General features: G+C 37.7%; 2 protein-coding genes across 2 annotated transcripts; both read right to left on the reverse strand.

Annotated features, from left to right (window-relative positions):
- Positions 1-2,922: 2,922 nt before the first annotated feature.
- On the reverse strand, positions 2,923-3,618 carry LOC103703621 (late embryogenesis abundant protein Lea5-like). The gene is made up of 2 exons (XM_008786531.6): positions 3,384-3,618; positions 2,923-3,266 (listed from the first exon to the last, which is right to left on the reverse strand). The coding sequence occupies exons 1-2, from the start codon at positions 3,452-3,454 to the stop codon at positions 3,047-3,049; spliced, it is 291 nt and encodes a 96-aa protein (XP_008784753.1). The 5' UTR covers positions 3,455-3,618; the 3' UTR covers positions 2,923-3,046.
- Positions 3,619-13,018: 9,400 nt separating this feature from the next.
- On the reverse strand, positions 13,019-14,267 carry LOC120107305 (phylloplanin-like). Its single transcript, XM_039120521.3, has 2 exons — positions 14,047-14,267; positions 13,019-13,589 (listed from the first exon to the last, which is right to left on the reverse strand). Exons 1-2 carry the CDS (start codon positions 14,198-14,200, stop codon positions 13,306-13,308), a joined length of 438 nt encoding a protein of 145 aa, XP_038976449.3. The 5' UTR covers positions 14,201-14,267; the 3' UTR covers positions 13,019-13,305.
- Positions 14,268-15,129: the final 862 nt, after the last annotated feature.

Here is a 15,129-nt window from a genome sequence, read left to right on the forward strand (position 1 = left end):
ATTTGAAATTTATTTTGAATTTTTTCTCCATGTGCATGAAGAGAAATATTGCTGAAAGAAATATTTTTCTAAAATAATTAGAAGAGTCCTACCCAAATTTGAATTTATTTTGATGTTTTCTTCCACATACGTGGAATTAGTAATGGTTTTCTAGAATAAATCTGAATTTGTATTATTTTTGTACGTGGACTTTAAGCGGCCAATAATTTTTTGTAAAAGAATAAAGAAATGGAGACTAATACTCTTGAAAGAAAAATTTTCCTAAGTAAATTGAACATGGTTTCCTAAAATAATTAATGGCTTTTTGAAAGAACTCTAAATTCATTTTTTTCTAAAATAGTTAGGAAGAGTCCCAGTTAAACTCGAAATTATTTTTTCTTCTCTACGAAGGGACATATTTATGAAAGAAAAATTTTCGAAATTAACTTTAATATGTCTTCCTAAAAATTATTTTTCATACTCAAATTTGAAATTTATTTCGATTTTTTTCCCTCTGCATGTTTGAAGGAAAATATTTTTGAAAGAAAAATTTTTAAAATTAACTTTAACACGGATTTCTAAAATATTTTTTTCTATGCATGGTAATTTCTAATATATTTAGATATATACAAATTTCTAAAATATTTTTAATATATTTAGATAATTTTAACATATGTAGATAATCTTTGTTTTTTAAAAAAAGAATTGTGGATATTTCAGATGATTTTTCTATAATTATTTTTCATATTTTTGGATTTTAGATAGAGGTTGAGTGTTCTCTCTCCTTGTAGTTTAATAAGTACAGAGATAGAGATACTATGCATTGTTGTGCATCAACTATGTCTATTTCTAATATTTCACATATTTACATGTAATTCTAAGAGTTACATAGGTGAAATTGGACTCCACAAAAATAAAGCCTATCTAATAAATATATATATATTCTTTCTCAACATACCATGGATTGTTTTAATTAAATCTTTCAAGGACCGTGCTATATAAATGAGAGATTAAAGTCTCTTTCCAGGACCTATCATGTTTGTTGCGTGTGACAAAGTAGTAGACAAAAGAATGCTTGGAGTCTTTTGGCCACATGAACCTTAATTCACAAAAATAAAGCCTCTGTAAATAATTTAACTGTTTGATGGGATTTACAGAAAGTCTCTGTGTCTTTATATCTTACTTCAAATGAATAATTGCTTCATTAGTATCACTGGTGGCTAGAAGTGGACTGCACAAACACCAAGTTGCCCTTCCAACCTTCTAAAGAGCCCTGCTGTATTATAATATATATATATATATATATATATATATATATATATATATTATTTAGTTATGGTCTCGACAATCTGGAGTCTCAAAAGGAGCAGTATTGGGACATATTTAATCTCGAATCTGCGCCTTTTTTTTGTCGGTCTAAGTTTTTTATCATTGCACCAATCGATGGTGTTACTAGCCAATCGTGCATAACACATTGGAAATGCATACCCTAAAAAAATCAAGCTATGGGCCATTAGGATGCATTTTGGTTGCCAAATCTATTCTTTTTTTTTTTGTGTGTATGTGAGAGATCATTCTGAAACAGTCTTCTTGTGTAATATAGGCTTCCTTTTTGTGCGCATGAGAATTTCCTAGGACCACTACTACTGCAATTTACTGCATACTAAATTTTATGATTTATACCAATCATGTGCACCATGCGGCAGGAAGACACTTCTAAAATGGTATTTAATGTTTTCTAAGCATGTTTGGTAGCAAAAATATTCCTATTTGGTTGCAGATTTAGTATAAATGATATTGAGGAATGCCTTCCAAATGCATCTACAAAGAAAGTATATAGTTTTTTAAAAATAAAAATATAGTTAAAATTTTATAAATTTATTAATTTCCTTAAAAGAAGAAAAACATTCCACATATTTTCAAGTAGGGTCATTGCTTGAATGGTATTTTATTTCAGTTAAGGAAATTATATGCATTTTTTGGTATGCACCTATAGCGCTGATATCATTTTTCCTTCCCTCCGAAAACACTTAATAGATACATAAAGTAGAGAAGCTGAGACTTTATGCAGATGGGAAGTGTTCCCGATCTGTAAATCAAACTCCCAATATACCTCAGCTGAACATGAAGGTAGGAAAATTTTCTCAGCTAGAATACAAAGCGGAAAAATTTTGAACAATGGAAACCTAGCTTGTATCATGTAAAAGAGAACCTTGTTGTACTTTCTTCTTTCGTAACAAATAATGAAAGAAGCAAGATCAGTGGAAAAACTATCGTTCCAAACTGCTCTAGTTTGTTAAGAAATCAGCAACTTGATTTTATTCCAGCATACTATGGTGAAAAGAGAAGTTGAGCAATCTAGCACAAAGAGTCTTTATATTATGATCATTTCTTCAGGATACCAGAGTCTTTTAAGTCTCCTTCCAAGATGATTCTGTCACTGAAGATTCATCAGAATAATTTTCAAGCCATACTACACGGCTGATAACTCTGCACTAAGAACTGACATAGTGACATCAAAATTTATTTTGACATAACCTGGTTGTCGGGCAATTATCTCATTTGAAATAGACCTAACCGCATGCAAGCAAGTTGGGCATAACCTGGCACGAGACAAGACTAAATGGAGAATTAAATCTATCAACCCTACAGAGCTAGAAGGCCACTCAACCTAGAAGCCAGTGAGGACTTCTGACTCCGAAGATAGCGCGCCCAGCCCCTTCTTCCGAACTGTAATCCAGCTCAAGACGAAAAAAATAATCGAGGAAACTGAGTCCTAGGTTTTATCGATTTAATGAGTTAAATTAGTACATAAGCTCTGTATTTTTTCCCTGTCAAATAGAATCTAACTGATAACGCGTACGCTTTTTTAAGTAAAAGAAAAAAATATTTCATATCAGATTCCATGGATTAAAACAGTCCCAATTAACAAGCACACACCACTTCACTCCTGACCAATAACCATATATTAAACCACTCAGCAGCATCATCTTATAATCGCTAGAATTAATTAATGGAGAAGGACCAAAATTCCATCTTAAACATCTGTGGGGAAATTTTCTTGGGTTTAGTGCTGAGACTTTGGCTTCAGCAGCATCGCTCGCAGCTCCGCCGGGTCTATCTCGGCCGCACGGTTGGCCGGCCGGTAGAACCCGGTGACCGGATCCGGCACCCAAGACGACGACGCCGCCGACTCCAGCCCTCCATCTCTCTTCATCGCCGCCGCCGCCACCTTCTCCTCCACCACTGTCCTGCTCCCCCTCCCGGCTACCGCCGAATAGCCTCTCCTGGAATCAAACAGACCAGGACCGTCAGATCATGAAAGAATCCAGCGATGGACCGATGGATATCCACCCAAAAAAAAAGAAGAAGACAGATGGATCGGGAGGCGTTGAGATTCGCACCTGCTAGCGAGGAGGGCGATACCGTCGGAGAACACCGCGATGAGGGTGGCGTTGGAGAGAGCGCGAGCCATTTGATCTCGATTAGAGCGCTGAGATCTCCAAGCTCACGCTGCGAAGGGAAAGAAAGAAGGTTTTGTCTTTTTTTTCCTCTCTTTCTCTCGCTTCGCAGCGGCGAGGAAACAGCTCGCCGCCTCTCTCTCGTCGAGGGTTTTCGTTTGGAGGGTGAGGGAAGAAGGCGGAATGCGAATATTTATAGAGGCTAGGGGAAGGTGGTAACGGCGGAGCAAATGGAGAGAAGGGTTTGACAGCGTCAACGTGCACGCGTACGAGAACTGAATAGGGGATGACGCGTGTGAGGAGGGAGAACGGAGCCGTTTGTTTTGTTTTTTTTGGGACGGGGTCGTTATCTTTCGCGAAACCGCCGTTGGATCACCGATCACCCACCGGTCTCTGTTAGATGAGCCGTGCAGACGGATGATCCAACGGAGATTCAAGGAAGGCGAATCCTTCTTCTTTTTTTTTTTTTTCTTTTTTTTGCTAAAGTCAGAATCCTTCTTTCGCGCGAAAGATACGACCCTGGTCCCACCCACTTTTTTTTCAGGTGTATTTTAAGCGTGCAAGGTCGGCCGCTCCGTCGGCGGCGGTGGAGGGGTGGGGCCACCTGGGTTTTATGTGGTGAGGGGCGATGGGTGGAGAGAGGCGGCGGAGTTTCGTGGAATTTGGACGAGTTTTGTGGGGCGCCAGCTGGGGGTCATGTAACGGTTGGGTTCTCCAAGCGGTGGGTCACGCCTGGAGGCTGCTTGATTAGGGTTGAGGTCTGTTTACCCCTTGTGAGCTTACCTTACTATTCCGGTTTAGGACTGATCAGGTCAAATATTTTCTTGGAGGAAACAACATGGTAGCTTCCACGGAATGGACCGAAGAGTAAAAAAGGAGAATTCGAGCATGAGAGGATTAGGAAAGGCAACGAATGGGATATGGATCAGGTAGAATATTATTTATACTTGCTCTTTGCCTCCGGGTATGGCCGAGTAGGGTGGAGCCAGTAGATTCTCTGGGCAAGATGGAGCAGGGCATGTATAGTTAGTTAAATAGGATGGATTGAACATATTGGATCAGGTCAAATTATTAGAATTTTTTTTAAGCATATAAATCAATATTTTGGTATCGGAAAGAAAATTTATAAAGTGATATACATCCAGATTGGGTTAGGAATGGATTTTAGCATCATCCAGTGTCCACCTTAGATCTATTGTGGGTTGGGTAAAATATGCAGCATGCATGTACGGAATAGAATAAATTACCATTATTAAGAAGGATCCGTAGAGCCTCGTCCAGATTTTTCAAGATTTTTTCCTCGTTCAGCGGGTATCCAACACCGTGACCCTATTGCACTCACTCTTATGCTCTGTTCTATTGGGTCTATTCTGTAGAATCGTGCCAGATATAATAGATTCTTCTTAAACAGGCCTTAATTGGAAGCAAGTTGCGCTTTGCTAACTTAATTTTTATGCGACCTGATAACTTTTCGTATGCATGTAACCAATACTTTGATGTACTTTTTGTTTCTTTTCGGACTCGTTATTTCAGCTTAGAGCTTCGAGCTAAATTTTCTAAGAAAATATGATACTACTCGAGGGATTGGTCTTGGACATTTTTAAGTGAAAAATACATGCCAACTAGTGGAACTAAGATTGATCGGCCATGTAGCCATGTTTGGATTGTGATGGATTGGATCTCTTATAATATATACGTTATTGGTTATATTATTCTTATTTACAAAAGTGCTAGATGCATTAATGTAAACCTATTTGAAATGGGTTGCATCGAGCCTCTTTTTATTTAAAAAAAAAAGGTTTCATTAAAAATCTTCATGGGCCGGCAAGGCGAGATTAGTTAAAAACAAGGTAGATCGATGCTTATTTGTCTAAGGCCTCGTTTGGCAGAGCTGTTAGCAGTAGAGTTTTCGAAAGTAGAGCTTTTATAAAAAGCTATTTATTGTTTGGTAACTATATTTCTAAAGTGTTGTGAGATTTTAATATATATTTGGTAAACAAACTGAGAAAGTATTTTTGGTATGACAAAATGACCATAAAAGATAATGCATAGTATTATACAATAGAGCATAATAAAGGTGTTATGTCAATGTATTATGGTATATATCAATGTATTAATGTATTATGATATAATGTAATATAATATTATACGTGGCCATACCTTGATGTAGTTTTATGAATCCCGAGATATATTGCTAAGACTGTTGAATATGGTATTTTGTATACAAATAATTCTTTGGTCAAGTTAGTAGTAGGTTTACCATTGGTTATTATTTTAGCTTGGGATCTGGTATTGTTTCTTAATGTAGTAAGAGACAACCTACTATTGCATTGTCTTCTACAGAGGCAGAATATCGTGCGTCCGCGATGACAGTTCAGGAATTGACTTGGCTCTTGAGGTTCTTTAGTAATTTAGGTTAGGATACTGACTATATTGTTCCTCTTTATTGTGATAATGAGAGTGCAATCCGATTGATGAGGAATCCAGTATTTTATGCAAAGACAAAGCGCATTAAAGTTTCTCATCATTTTATTAGAGAAAACAATTATAGATGAAGAGGTTGATTTGTTTCTAGTTTCTACGAAGAGACTCTTCTAGTTTCTAGGTTGATTTGCTAGCAGATATATTCACCAAAGGATTGATGGTCGAGCGGAAACTCGGCATTGTCAGTATGGACTTCGCAATGAGAGAGAAAATATGAAAATCATTGCTAGTTTTATTCTACAAGAACCCTTAACTTTTAGTAGTGATAAGTCTTATCCCTATTCTTTAGTAAGCAAACCCACTCCAAGACTCCAAGCCACCTCTCTTTATATCCTTCTCTCTCCTCTCCCTTAACCCCCATCCTCCCCTTCTGTCTCTACAAAAGGACGTGCCTCCCTCCTCCCCTTCCCCCTTCACCAACCTCCACTCCCATATGCTTCGAAGCAACCACACAGACTCACGCCTGAAGACTTCTCTTAATCTTTTGGCGAGAAGGCCCTTGTTGGAGAAGCAGGGCACATGCAAAGCTGAGTATATGGGACATTGCATGGGCTAATTAAGGCTGAGTATATGACCCATATGGACTAGGAGACATTACATGGGTTCAGCATGGGTCGATTATAGTGTTTGTAATTAGATTTGAATAAATTTAGACTCTTAGCCTGACGAAGATATTATAGCTTAAATAAAAAAAAGTATGTGAGGACACGTGCAGGCGTGAGTTTAGCTCCATATAGGTTATTCATCAAAAAAATTTTGAGTACTTATAAAAACTAAAATATTTTAAAAAAATATAATTTGGCTAGGTTTTTCGAACGAGATTCTGGGTTTTACACGTTTCATGTTGCATGGCCACATGTAGTTTCTGAACCTCTCCTATAAGATGGAATAGTTGGCGTCTATTGTATATGTTGGATGATAGATCACGTAAAGAGCACAGGACCTAACTTGGGTGTCATATCTGGAGTACAAAATGTATCTATTTTTGTGGCTTGTGTTGATAAAAAGACCAACCACTCAATTATTATTATTCTTCTTTAGAAGAAGAGAATTCGAACTTCAATTTGTAATAGATTTTTTTTTCTTTTCCACAGTTTCTGATGTCGCATCTCCCCCACCGCTAAAAAAATAAATAATAATAAAAAACTACCCTATGAAATACCAGTGAGGATAATTGGCAGACTACCAACAGAAATATTAATTTAATAGATATAGCTGCATTTGTTTTATTCATGTGTGAGCTTCGGCTGCTGAGCTATAGAATGGAGCCTTTGTTGTTTGTTCGCAATTTTTTTATTGATCCCACTTAGGATCTATTTAGATATTCCTATATGATAGCCTAGAGTCTAGAGAAGTTGGATTTTTTAGCCTACCTAGCTCGCAATCTTCTAAAAACCCATCCAAGTTTTAACCTATATCTTAACTTATGAGTCTATTGGTCTGCAAGAAGAAAAAAGACTTATGAAGATCATTTTTTCCCCCCTCCCATAGGATTCGAGCTGCAGGAGTGCTAGATTAACATGTGCCATACCCAAATAGGCTGCTTAATCCATGAATTCAGTAAAAAATCTATTCCAATAAAGCTGGATTTCCTAAATAGATCTTTATTCATATTAAAACCCCTTTCACTTTTATATCAAACTCGGATGGCATGGAGGATGCTAAGGTTAGTATCAGCGCGCTAGGTTGGATCCTAACCCAATTCTTGGCGTTGTCTGCTCCTATTCTCTTTGCTCTTTTTTTTTTCTCCCCCATAAAGGGAGCTTAAATGCAATTTCAATAACAATACAGTTAACTTATTCTTCTTAATATTTCGTAATGATATTTATTTTGTTTGGGTAAATCACTAAAAGGGTCGTCCAAGGGCCACATGAGAGAAGAAAAGCGTCCACTAAAATAGGCCCAATAGGACCATCGGAAAAAATAATTGGAAAAGCTATAAATCTTGCACAAGAGTGCTTGACATATTATGAAAACTAGAAAGCATAAGATCCTAGAAGTTCTGCTATTCCTGCAAGGCCTATACGTGCGATGAATTCAGGGTCAATATGCTAATTAGACACCTCCTAGTAATTGCTTTATTAAGATACAGTGAATAGCGACGACTCCTATTTGTCATCCTCTAATGCTGGAATAGATCTTCTGCTGATCTTTCTGTTCAGTTTTAAAATATTTTATTTTCTGACTCACACCGGTGTATCTACTTACATTTACTTTAATTCAATGCATTCGATTTACCCAAAAACAAAAAAGAAGATGGAATAGATCAGGTCAAGTGTTTGTTTGCTTGCTTCAGCACAAGTAATTATGGCAAAAGATGAACATGCTTGTTCCTGGCTCAACAGTCATTGAGGTGGAGCTTCGGGCAGTATGAGAGAGTATCTCATATGCGAGAATGGTACTTATTGCAGATAGGGTACTTTTCAAGGAGGATTCATCTATAGTGATCGATTAGATACGGGGAGTGAATCGATATGGGGACGGCCACCCACTGATTCGGAAGACCCGCAGACTGATCAGGAGGGTGGTATCCGTTCAGGCAGCACATGTGTATTGGAAGACGAACAAAGCGGCAGACTAGATTGCTTTTTATGTTGCTCGGCACTCTGAAGAATTTATCTAGACTTATGCCGTTAAGCTTCTTCTTTCCTTGTATCATTTTCTTTTTTTTTTGACTTGGCAGGCTGTACCCACATAAAAGCTATATGAAATGCCATTTTTACCACCAAAAAAAAAAAAAAAAAACAAACATGCAATAGCTCGAAAGAATAATTGGTGCAATGTTTGAGATATGTGTGAGCACATTCCTTGTGATCGAAGTCCGTCTTAGAGGAAGGCTATCTTGTATAGTTTGTGGTATTGTAGTATTTGCCTCAGAGCCTCTTACAACCTGCAAAAGAAATAGGCCCAATGGGCCACAAGGACATGGTTCGTGTCCCCATTTATGGGCACAAACAATCCTAAGCAGTGCCAAAACACCGAAACCTTACGCCACTGCACCACATAAAAACCACGTGTTATTCATGCTTCACGTCTTCCACACATCGCATTTCTATGCCATCAGCAAATTGTATCTCGGAAGCTTAAATTTACAGCCTCCTCCGACTTGGGTGATTTTGTACCAGCAAGCTGTCACCACCATTACCAAATATTATGATTGATAAACGTTTTACTGTCCATTTAATTTGTAATTTTTTATCTCTTAATCAGCCGAATTTATAAGAGTGCCAATGCTTACCCATTTAAGCCGTTTAACTTGTTTCGACTCATTAGAGATCGAGCTAAATTATTTATTTAATAAAATGATCAGATTTAGATCTGAATTTTTGATTCGTTTAATAAATAGATCGAGTTTGGATTATTTTTTATGTATCATGTATCCTTACGTGTATCTTGTCCAACCAACCCTACCCAATTATCACCCCTAGTTGAACCTTGTATGCAAATCGTCTACAAGACGAACGCCCGAAACCCACTCCCCTCTCTTCAAAAGAAGTATGTGCGGCTAAAAATAAATATAAATACAAGTTGTTAAGGTTACTTCAAAGCATAAGCTATGATATCGTGGCTCTTAGTTTTCCCCTTTCCCTTCTATCCGCTTGGTTGCCCATACTTGGGCATTTGAACTATGGGCGACAATGCTTATCCGTTTAACCTATTTTTTTTTATTCAAGTTGTTGCAAATTAGGTTGGGTTACCTATCTAATAAAATTTAACTTGATTCAACTTATTGTAGATTAGATTAAATTATCTGTTTAATAACTAGTGAGACTTAGGTCAGGATTTTTGGCCTACAAAACAAATAAGTTAGATTTGGGTTGACAGATTTTTGATTTATCCTGTATCTGATCTGGCCGGATTGCCACCCTTGATTTGAAGTTTGAACCCTCTTCTGCCAGAGGAACTGGCTTTGAATGTTTGGTTGGTCTAAAACAGAGCTGAAGCGAGACTTGAACAAATAACCGGACGTGGGCTTACCCCCAGTCCACTCACAATCAGACGGCCCTTAAGCCCGTTTTTAGAGACGAGAACTCTTCCAGGTAAGTGTAGCCCAAATTACTGTTCTGCCGCAGCTGACCCGTTTCTCGGCGTTTGTTTTCAGGATCCTTCCATTCAAATCTATCAACGATAGAATTAAATTACTTAACCAACATCCAACGGCTGTCTAAAAAGCTACTTGCTTAAATATTCCCACTCTATCAGGAAGATAAATGAGAGTTGTTTTTTGGTGATTACTTGAGCAGAAAGATTGAAGCTTATTGGCTCTGATAATAATACATAATAATTTAAGAAACTAGTTTCTGAACTATAGAATTGGAAGTGGTTTTTCGGGAACTGTATAATTGCGCTTCACTTGGTTGCAGTTTTATCATCATTTGAATCAAAGACCCATGGATGTAGGCAATAGGTATTCTTCTCTCTATTTCTTTGCTGTCTTTGGATCTACCGTCTTTGCATAAAAGATAATTTGCCCATATGATGATCTTCCTTTAGGGGATCAATGTTGAAAAAAAAACATTCAGTTCTAGCCTATTAACTTCTAGTCTAGCTGTTGCTGCATCTTTTTCCTTTGGAACTTGATATGACATTTACATTCATCAAGATGTTGTATCTTTATCAGAAGATGCTACCTACCTTAATATTCAGTATCATATATTCTTGCCTCATCATGTTGTCGCATTTGTAGGTTGATGATGCCCGCATTTACTTGCATGCAGATTTATAGTTTCTGTTTTGAGATCAAGGTTGCAGATGAGTTGTTGCTGAGGTACTGCAACATCTCTAAGGCAGTTCACCTAATTTTTAGGTCTCTGCTATTCTCTTTGCCTAGTTATGTATTTATTGGAGTTTCCACCAAGCATCTTGTTTTAGAAAATTTGACACACTATCCAACCAGCTGGAAGATGATGGGAGGTCATACCTTGGCTTGTCTCTTTCCCTTCCTATCAGCATTTCCACTGCATTATTCCTCCATCAGTTCCCCATCCTTCAAGGCATTAATTCAACTCCATTAACTCCATTCTGCCCCCACAAGCCTGCATGCTGAAGTGCTCCTGGTCCTCTCCTTTTTCTAAAGGACAGAGGGCCTTTATGGGCTTTGTTTACTCCATCTGAAGCTTGGTGTCGAGTAGGCTTGAATTGAAAGCCAACGAAAGCTATTCCAGCCATAGCCAACCTATTCTCTTGGGAGAATTGATAAGGGAGGCCCTGGTCCCAACTGCTACTTAGCATGCCTCATGTGGATCTTGTGATTCCAGCCATAACCATTCCTCTATCATAGTAGAGTCTACATTACATAAACCAACAAAAATTCAGTTCTTTAATTCATGGTAAAGTTCAAACTAGCATATTCAATCATCACAAGTGGATTAGTAGTCAAGGTCCTACAAGTATGAAAGTTCTTGGATGCACAACTAAATTGTAATATTTCGTGACTTAAATATTCTTTGATTTTACTGGTCATGATTTTGTTATCTCAAATGTTCTGCTCTGCAATCAATTTGCTGAAAGTCCAAAGATCCATAAAATTGAAAATTGAGTAAATCATGTTTTTTCTCTTTTTATCATCATAATTTTTGTCCATCAAACATTTCTTTTTCTTTTTCAAAAAAAGCTACCCACCTCTTAAAGATCAACTTCTAGAAAATTTCACCTTATAGATTTAAAGATATTGCATTCAAGAAAATGAATTAAATCATGATTCTGGAATTAAAAACCTTCAGATTGTTTGATCTTACACTCAGTAATATAATCAAAAGTTATATACCAATATAGGAACAGGACTTTGAAGGAAAACACTATGGGTTGTTTAGTTCTTTCTGAACGTCCAACAACAAATAATTTTAAAATATGATTTCTGTACGTAAAACATGTTTTGTGAAAAATTGGTTCATAAACCTCGTTTATCTGATTTTATGACTCGCCAGTTTTCGTAAAATGGGTTTTATGGAAAATAACCAAACAACCATTTCTGTAATACTTATTCATTTTGATCTTTTTAAAAACTTGTTTTAGTAAAATTTATCAACCAAACTGCCACTGCATGTATTCGAAAGTTGTCAGGGGCTTCCACTATGAACTCGCAAACTAGTGGATGCATGAAATTTTGTTGGAGATTGAATAAACTATTTAGGATTCAATTGTTCTTATGGCATATAAAAGAATGGTGTAGGAAGTTAACCACATATACATCTTTCTTTCATGTTTTGTCCTGATATTCTCTTCATCTTCTTTAGCATTTATAGTTGATTGCTCCTGAGTTTATCATTGGGTTCTTTAATCAAAACTTCTTCTAGGTTTTCCAAGTAACCTTGATTATTATTTAATGCTTGATTACAAATGCTTAATTTCCCTTGTTGAGCTAAATGAATGAATACAACATCAAAGGGATGAAAATGTTCATATATTTGTTATGACGCTAAGTCTAAATATTGAATGGTAAAGCTTCTCATTATGAATCTTGCAAGCTAGGATTGACTTAGGAGTATTATTAGTGAGATGAAGATATACCATAATTTTTAGAGAATGGAAGGGTGATCCACCTGCAATACCTGGGGATGTACCATACGGGACTTAAAAACTTAGATCTCTAATTGGGAAACTGAGGGGTACGACCAGGGGAAGCCCCAGTTTGAAGGAAGTATACATATACCATATATAACATCGCCACATGATAAACAAGGTGAAGCCACCTTATTCTATTGATACCTTAAATCCACAAGAGAAGAAAAGCTATAGATACATATCTTTCAAATCATGAAATTTTGCATGTATTAGTTTTGCAGTTGCATCACAACAAATACCATTATAAATCGACTTGTGCAAAAAGGTGATAAACAGTGCTTCAACTTCGTCATATTGCCTTTGATTATAGGTTGGGCTAAACTACCATGTTTTTGTTTCTTGTATTGAAGAAATGCTTCCAAAAGCACAACCTAAAATTTAACCATACCTTCTATCTTCTTGTTGAGAAAGATATAATATAATTATTAGTTAAGCCCAACCTATATTTGATGAGCAACATAGTTGGTTTTTCTTAGTAGTTAACTAGCAGGATAGATGGTCTAGTGGAACTATTAGAGAGATATAGTCACTGCAAGTTCAGCATGGAATCTTTAGGGTTAGGGTTTATTGTTGGACAACAAATATATGGCTAAACGTGCTAAATTTTATTGCAATAGAGAAAAATACACAAGTGAGGGAGGCCCATTGTTAACCATAAAGATCCTTTATTCTTATGCATTAGGACTGTTACATTATCAGTACTAACAGTCCGTGGCTACATATATAAACATTCAAAAGATAACACTTCAGATGGAAGATTCTGCCTTATTTGTCATATCTATAGAATGGCATTGTTAACCACTCCTCCCCGGTCGAGTTAGTGAACAAGATTGAAACCTGCTGGAATGATATTGATGACACCGCCGAGAATGCGACCAACAAGACCGCCTGTGAGTAGCTGCAAGGCTGATTGAAGGATACCACCGGATGGAAGCGATGCATCACAGTTAGAGAGAGGGGTGTCGACCACCAGATTGCAGCCACTCAGGAGTGTTGATAAGAGAGTTGTTAGCAGATTGAGTGTCATGGTAAATACTCCATCGTCGTTTGTGGTTGCACTGGAAACTACACTGCCACCACACTGTAGCTGCACCAAAGCATCTGCAAGGCATTGCAATCAATGAGATGGTTTAGTACTACTCTATGATACTTGGAAATACGAGAAGGTGCAAAACTTTGGTAATACCATTTGTGTGAAGATCTAGCAACCCCATAGAGATTTAAGAAGAATAGCTACAGTTCTTTCTATAATATTATGCTGCAGCAAGTTTCATAGAACTTCAAATGCTAAAAGATTGATCATCTACTAAGCTAAAAGGTCACACATCCATTGCTCAGACATGACTTGGCGAGACTTGAGAAATCATACACTGATATTTCATGGGCTAAGAGCATTCTTCACATAAATATTAATTCTCTATAACATAAACCCCAGGAATGAAATAGAAAAGCAGAATGGATTAGCCATGGGTGATTGAATTTTCTGGTGTTGTTTGTGCATTGCTTGGAGAAGAAATCTGTAGTGCTTGCACTTAGGATATCATTGGGCTAGCCTTACTTGGGAAGACCGGTGTAGTCTTGGTGCTTGTCTTGGTGCTGTTGCTGCAGGGAACAATACCATTGATGAGGATTCGCCCGAGCTGGGCTTGTGCTACCGGTGCACACACTCCAGCCAATAAGACCATTGCAAAGAGGAAAGTCCTCAAGGCCATCGTTGGAGATGATACCAGTGTATGCAGCTAGTTGCAAGCAAGTAGTGCGTTTGCTTGCTTGCTCTTTGCTTTGGTGTGTATTTATAGGCACGAGGATGCAATATGGCTGCCGTTTTTTATGACTAGTGATGGCGCGTATCTTCTTGTATCTGTAGTTCCTATGGTTAACCTCAGCAAACTCATGGATCATAATACTTAATTTTCTGAATCCTGACAAAATGGGTGCCTTTCACGCATGCTCTTCATTCATAGAATGGGCCAAACATGATCCTAATACTTTATATCATTTAACTTTATAATTGCACACATGTTTATATTTGTGGTTTACTTCTTCTTTTCCCCCTTCTTTAACGATTTACATATAGTAGTCCTTGGAGTAGAGGTAATAATAAAAAAAATCAATTATTTTGCAGATGGAGTTTTATGAAATGATGTCTTATTCCAGTATGCTTGGTTTTTGAGTGCTAAATTGGATACTCACTTAAATTTATAGCACTTGTTATATTTTATGTGTTTGCCAAATACATATTGTTGCTGGTGGTCCAAACCGAGAACGATTGGCACAGCGGTGTGAACGGGGTTCCGTTTGAGTTGCCTTGGTTGGTGTTGATTGCGCTCCACCTTCCACCGGGAAACCTGCAAGCAAGCCTCGCACCACCACTGGGGTAGTGGGGGCCCTCCGACGATCAAGTCAGAGGAGATTGGAGGAGAAGGAGAGATAATAGTAGCAAGTAAGAGAATGCTCTGGAAGTTCTTGCTTACCCCCCCTCCTCCTCCCAGCCGCATATATACCAGGCTGGGGGGTCTTTCAGGGGGGTTCGACATCGTGGGGCACGATGGAGCTGCCGCTGACACGGCCGTTACAGGGCGTCGTGGGGCAGCGCTGGGTACGGCCATGACAGGGCGTAGTGGAGCTCCGCCTTGTACGG

The sequence above is a fragment of the Phoenix dactylifera genome, chromosome 8 (genome assembly GCF_051530095.1).
Source record: "Phoenix dactylifera cultivar Ajwa chromosome 8, Ajwa_hap1_PhDact_Kaust_v1.1, whole genome shotgun sequence".
Classification (NCBI taxonomy): Eukaryota; Viridiplantae; Streptophyta; class Magnoliopsida; order Arecales; family Arecaceae; genus Phoenix; species Phoenix dactylifera.

Coding starts and splice junctions, on each gene's coding strand:
- LOC103703621 (XM_008786531.6), bottom strand. CDS start 3,454: ATGGCTCGCGCTCTCTCCAACGCCACCCTCATCGCGGTGTTCTCCGAC. Junction 3,267..3,383: donor ATCGCCCTCCTCGCTAGCAG/GTGCGAATCTCA, acceptor GTTTGATTCCAG/GAGAGGCTATTCGGCGGTAG.
- LOC120107305 (XM_039120521.3), bottom strand. CDS start 14,200: ATGGCCTTGAGGACTTTCCTCTTTGCAATGGTCTTATTGGCTGGAGTG. Junction 13,590..14,046: donor GACTACACCGGTCTTCCCAA/GTAAGGCTAGCC, acceptor AATGCCTTGCAG/ATGCTTTGGTGCAGCTACAG.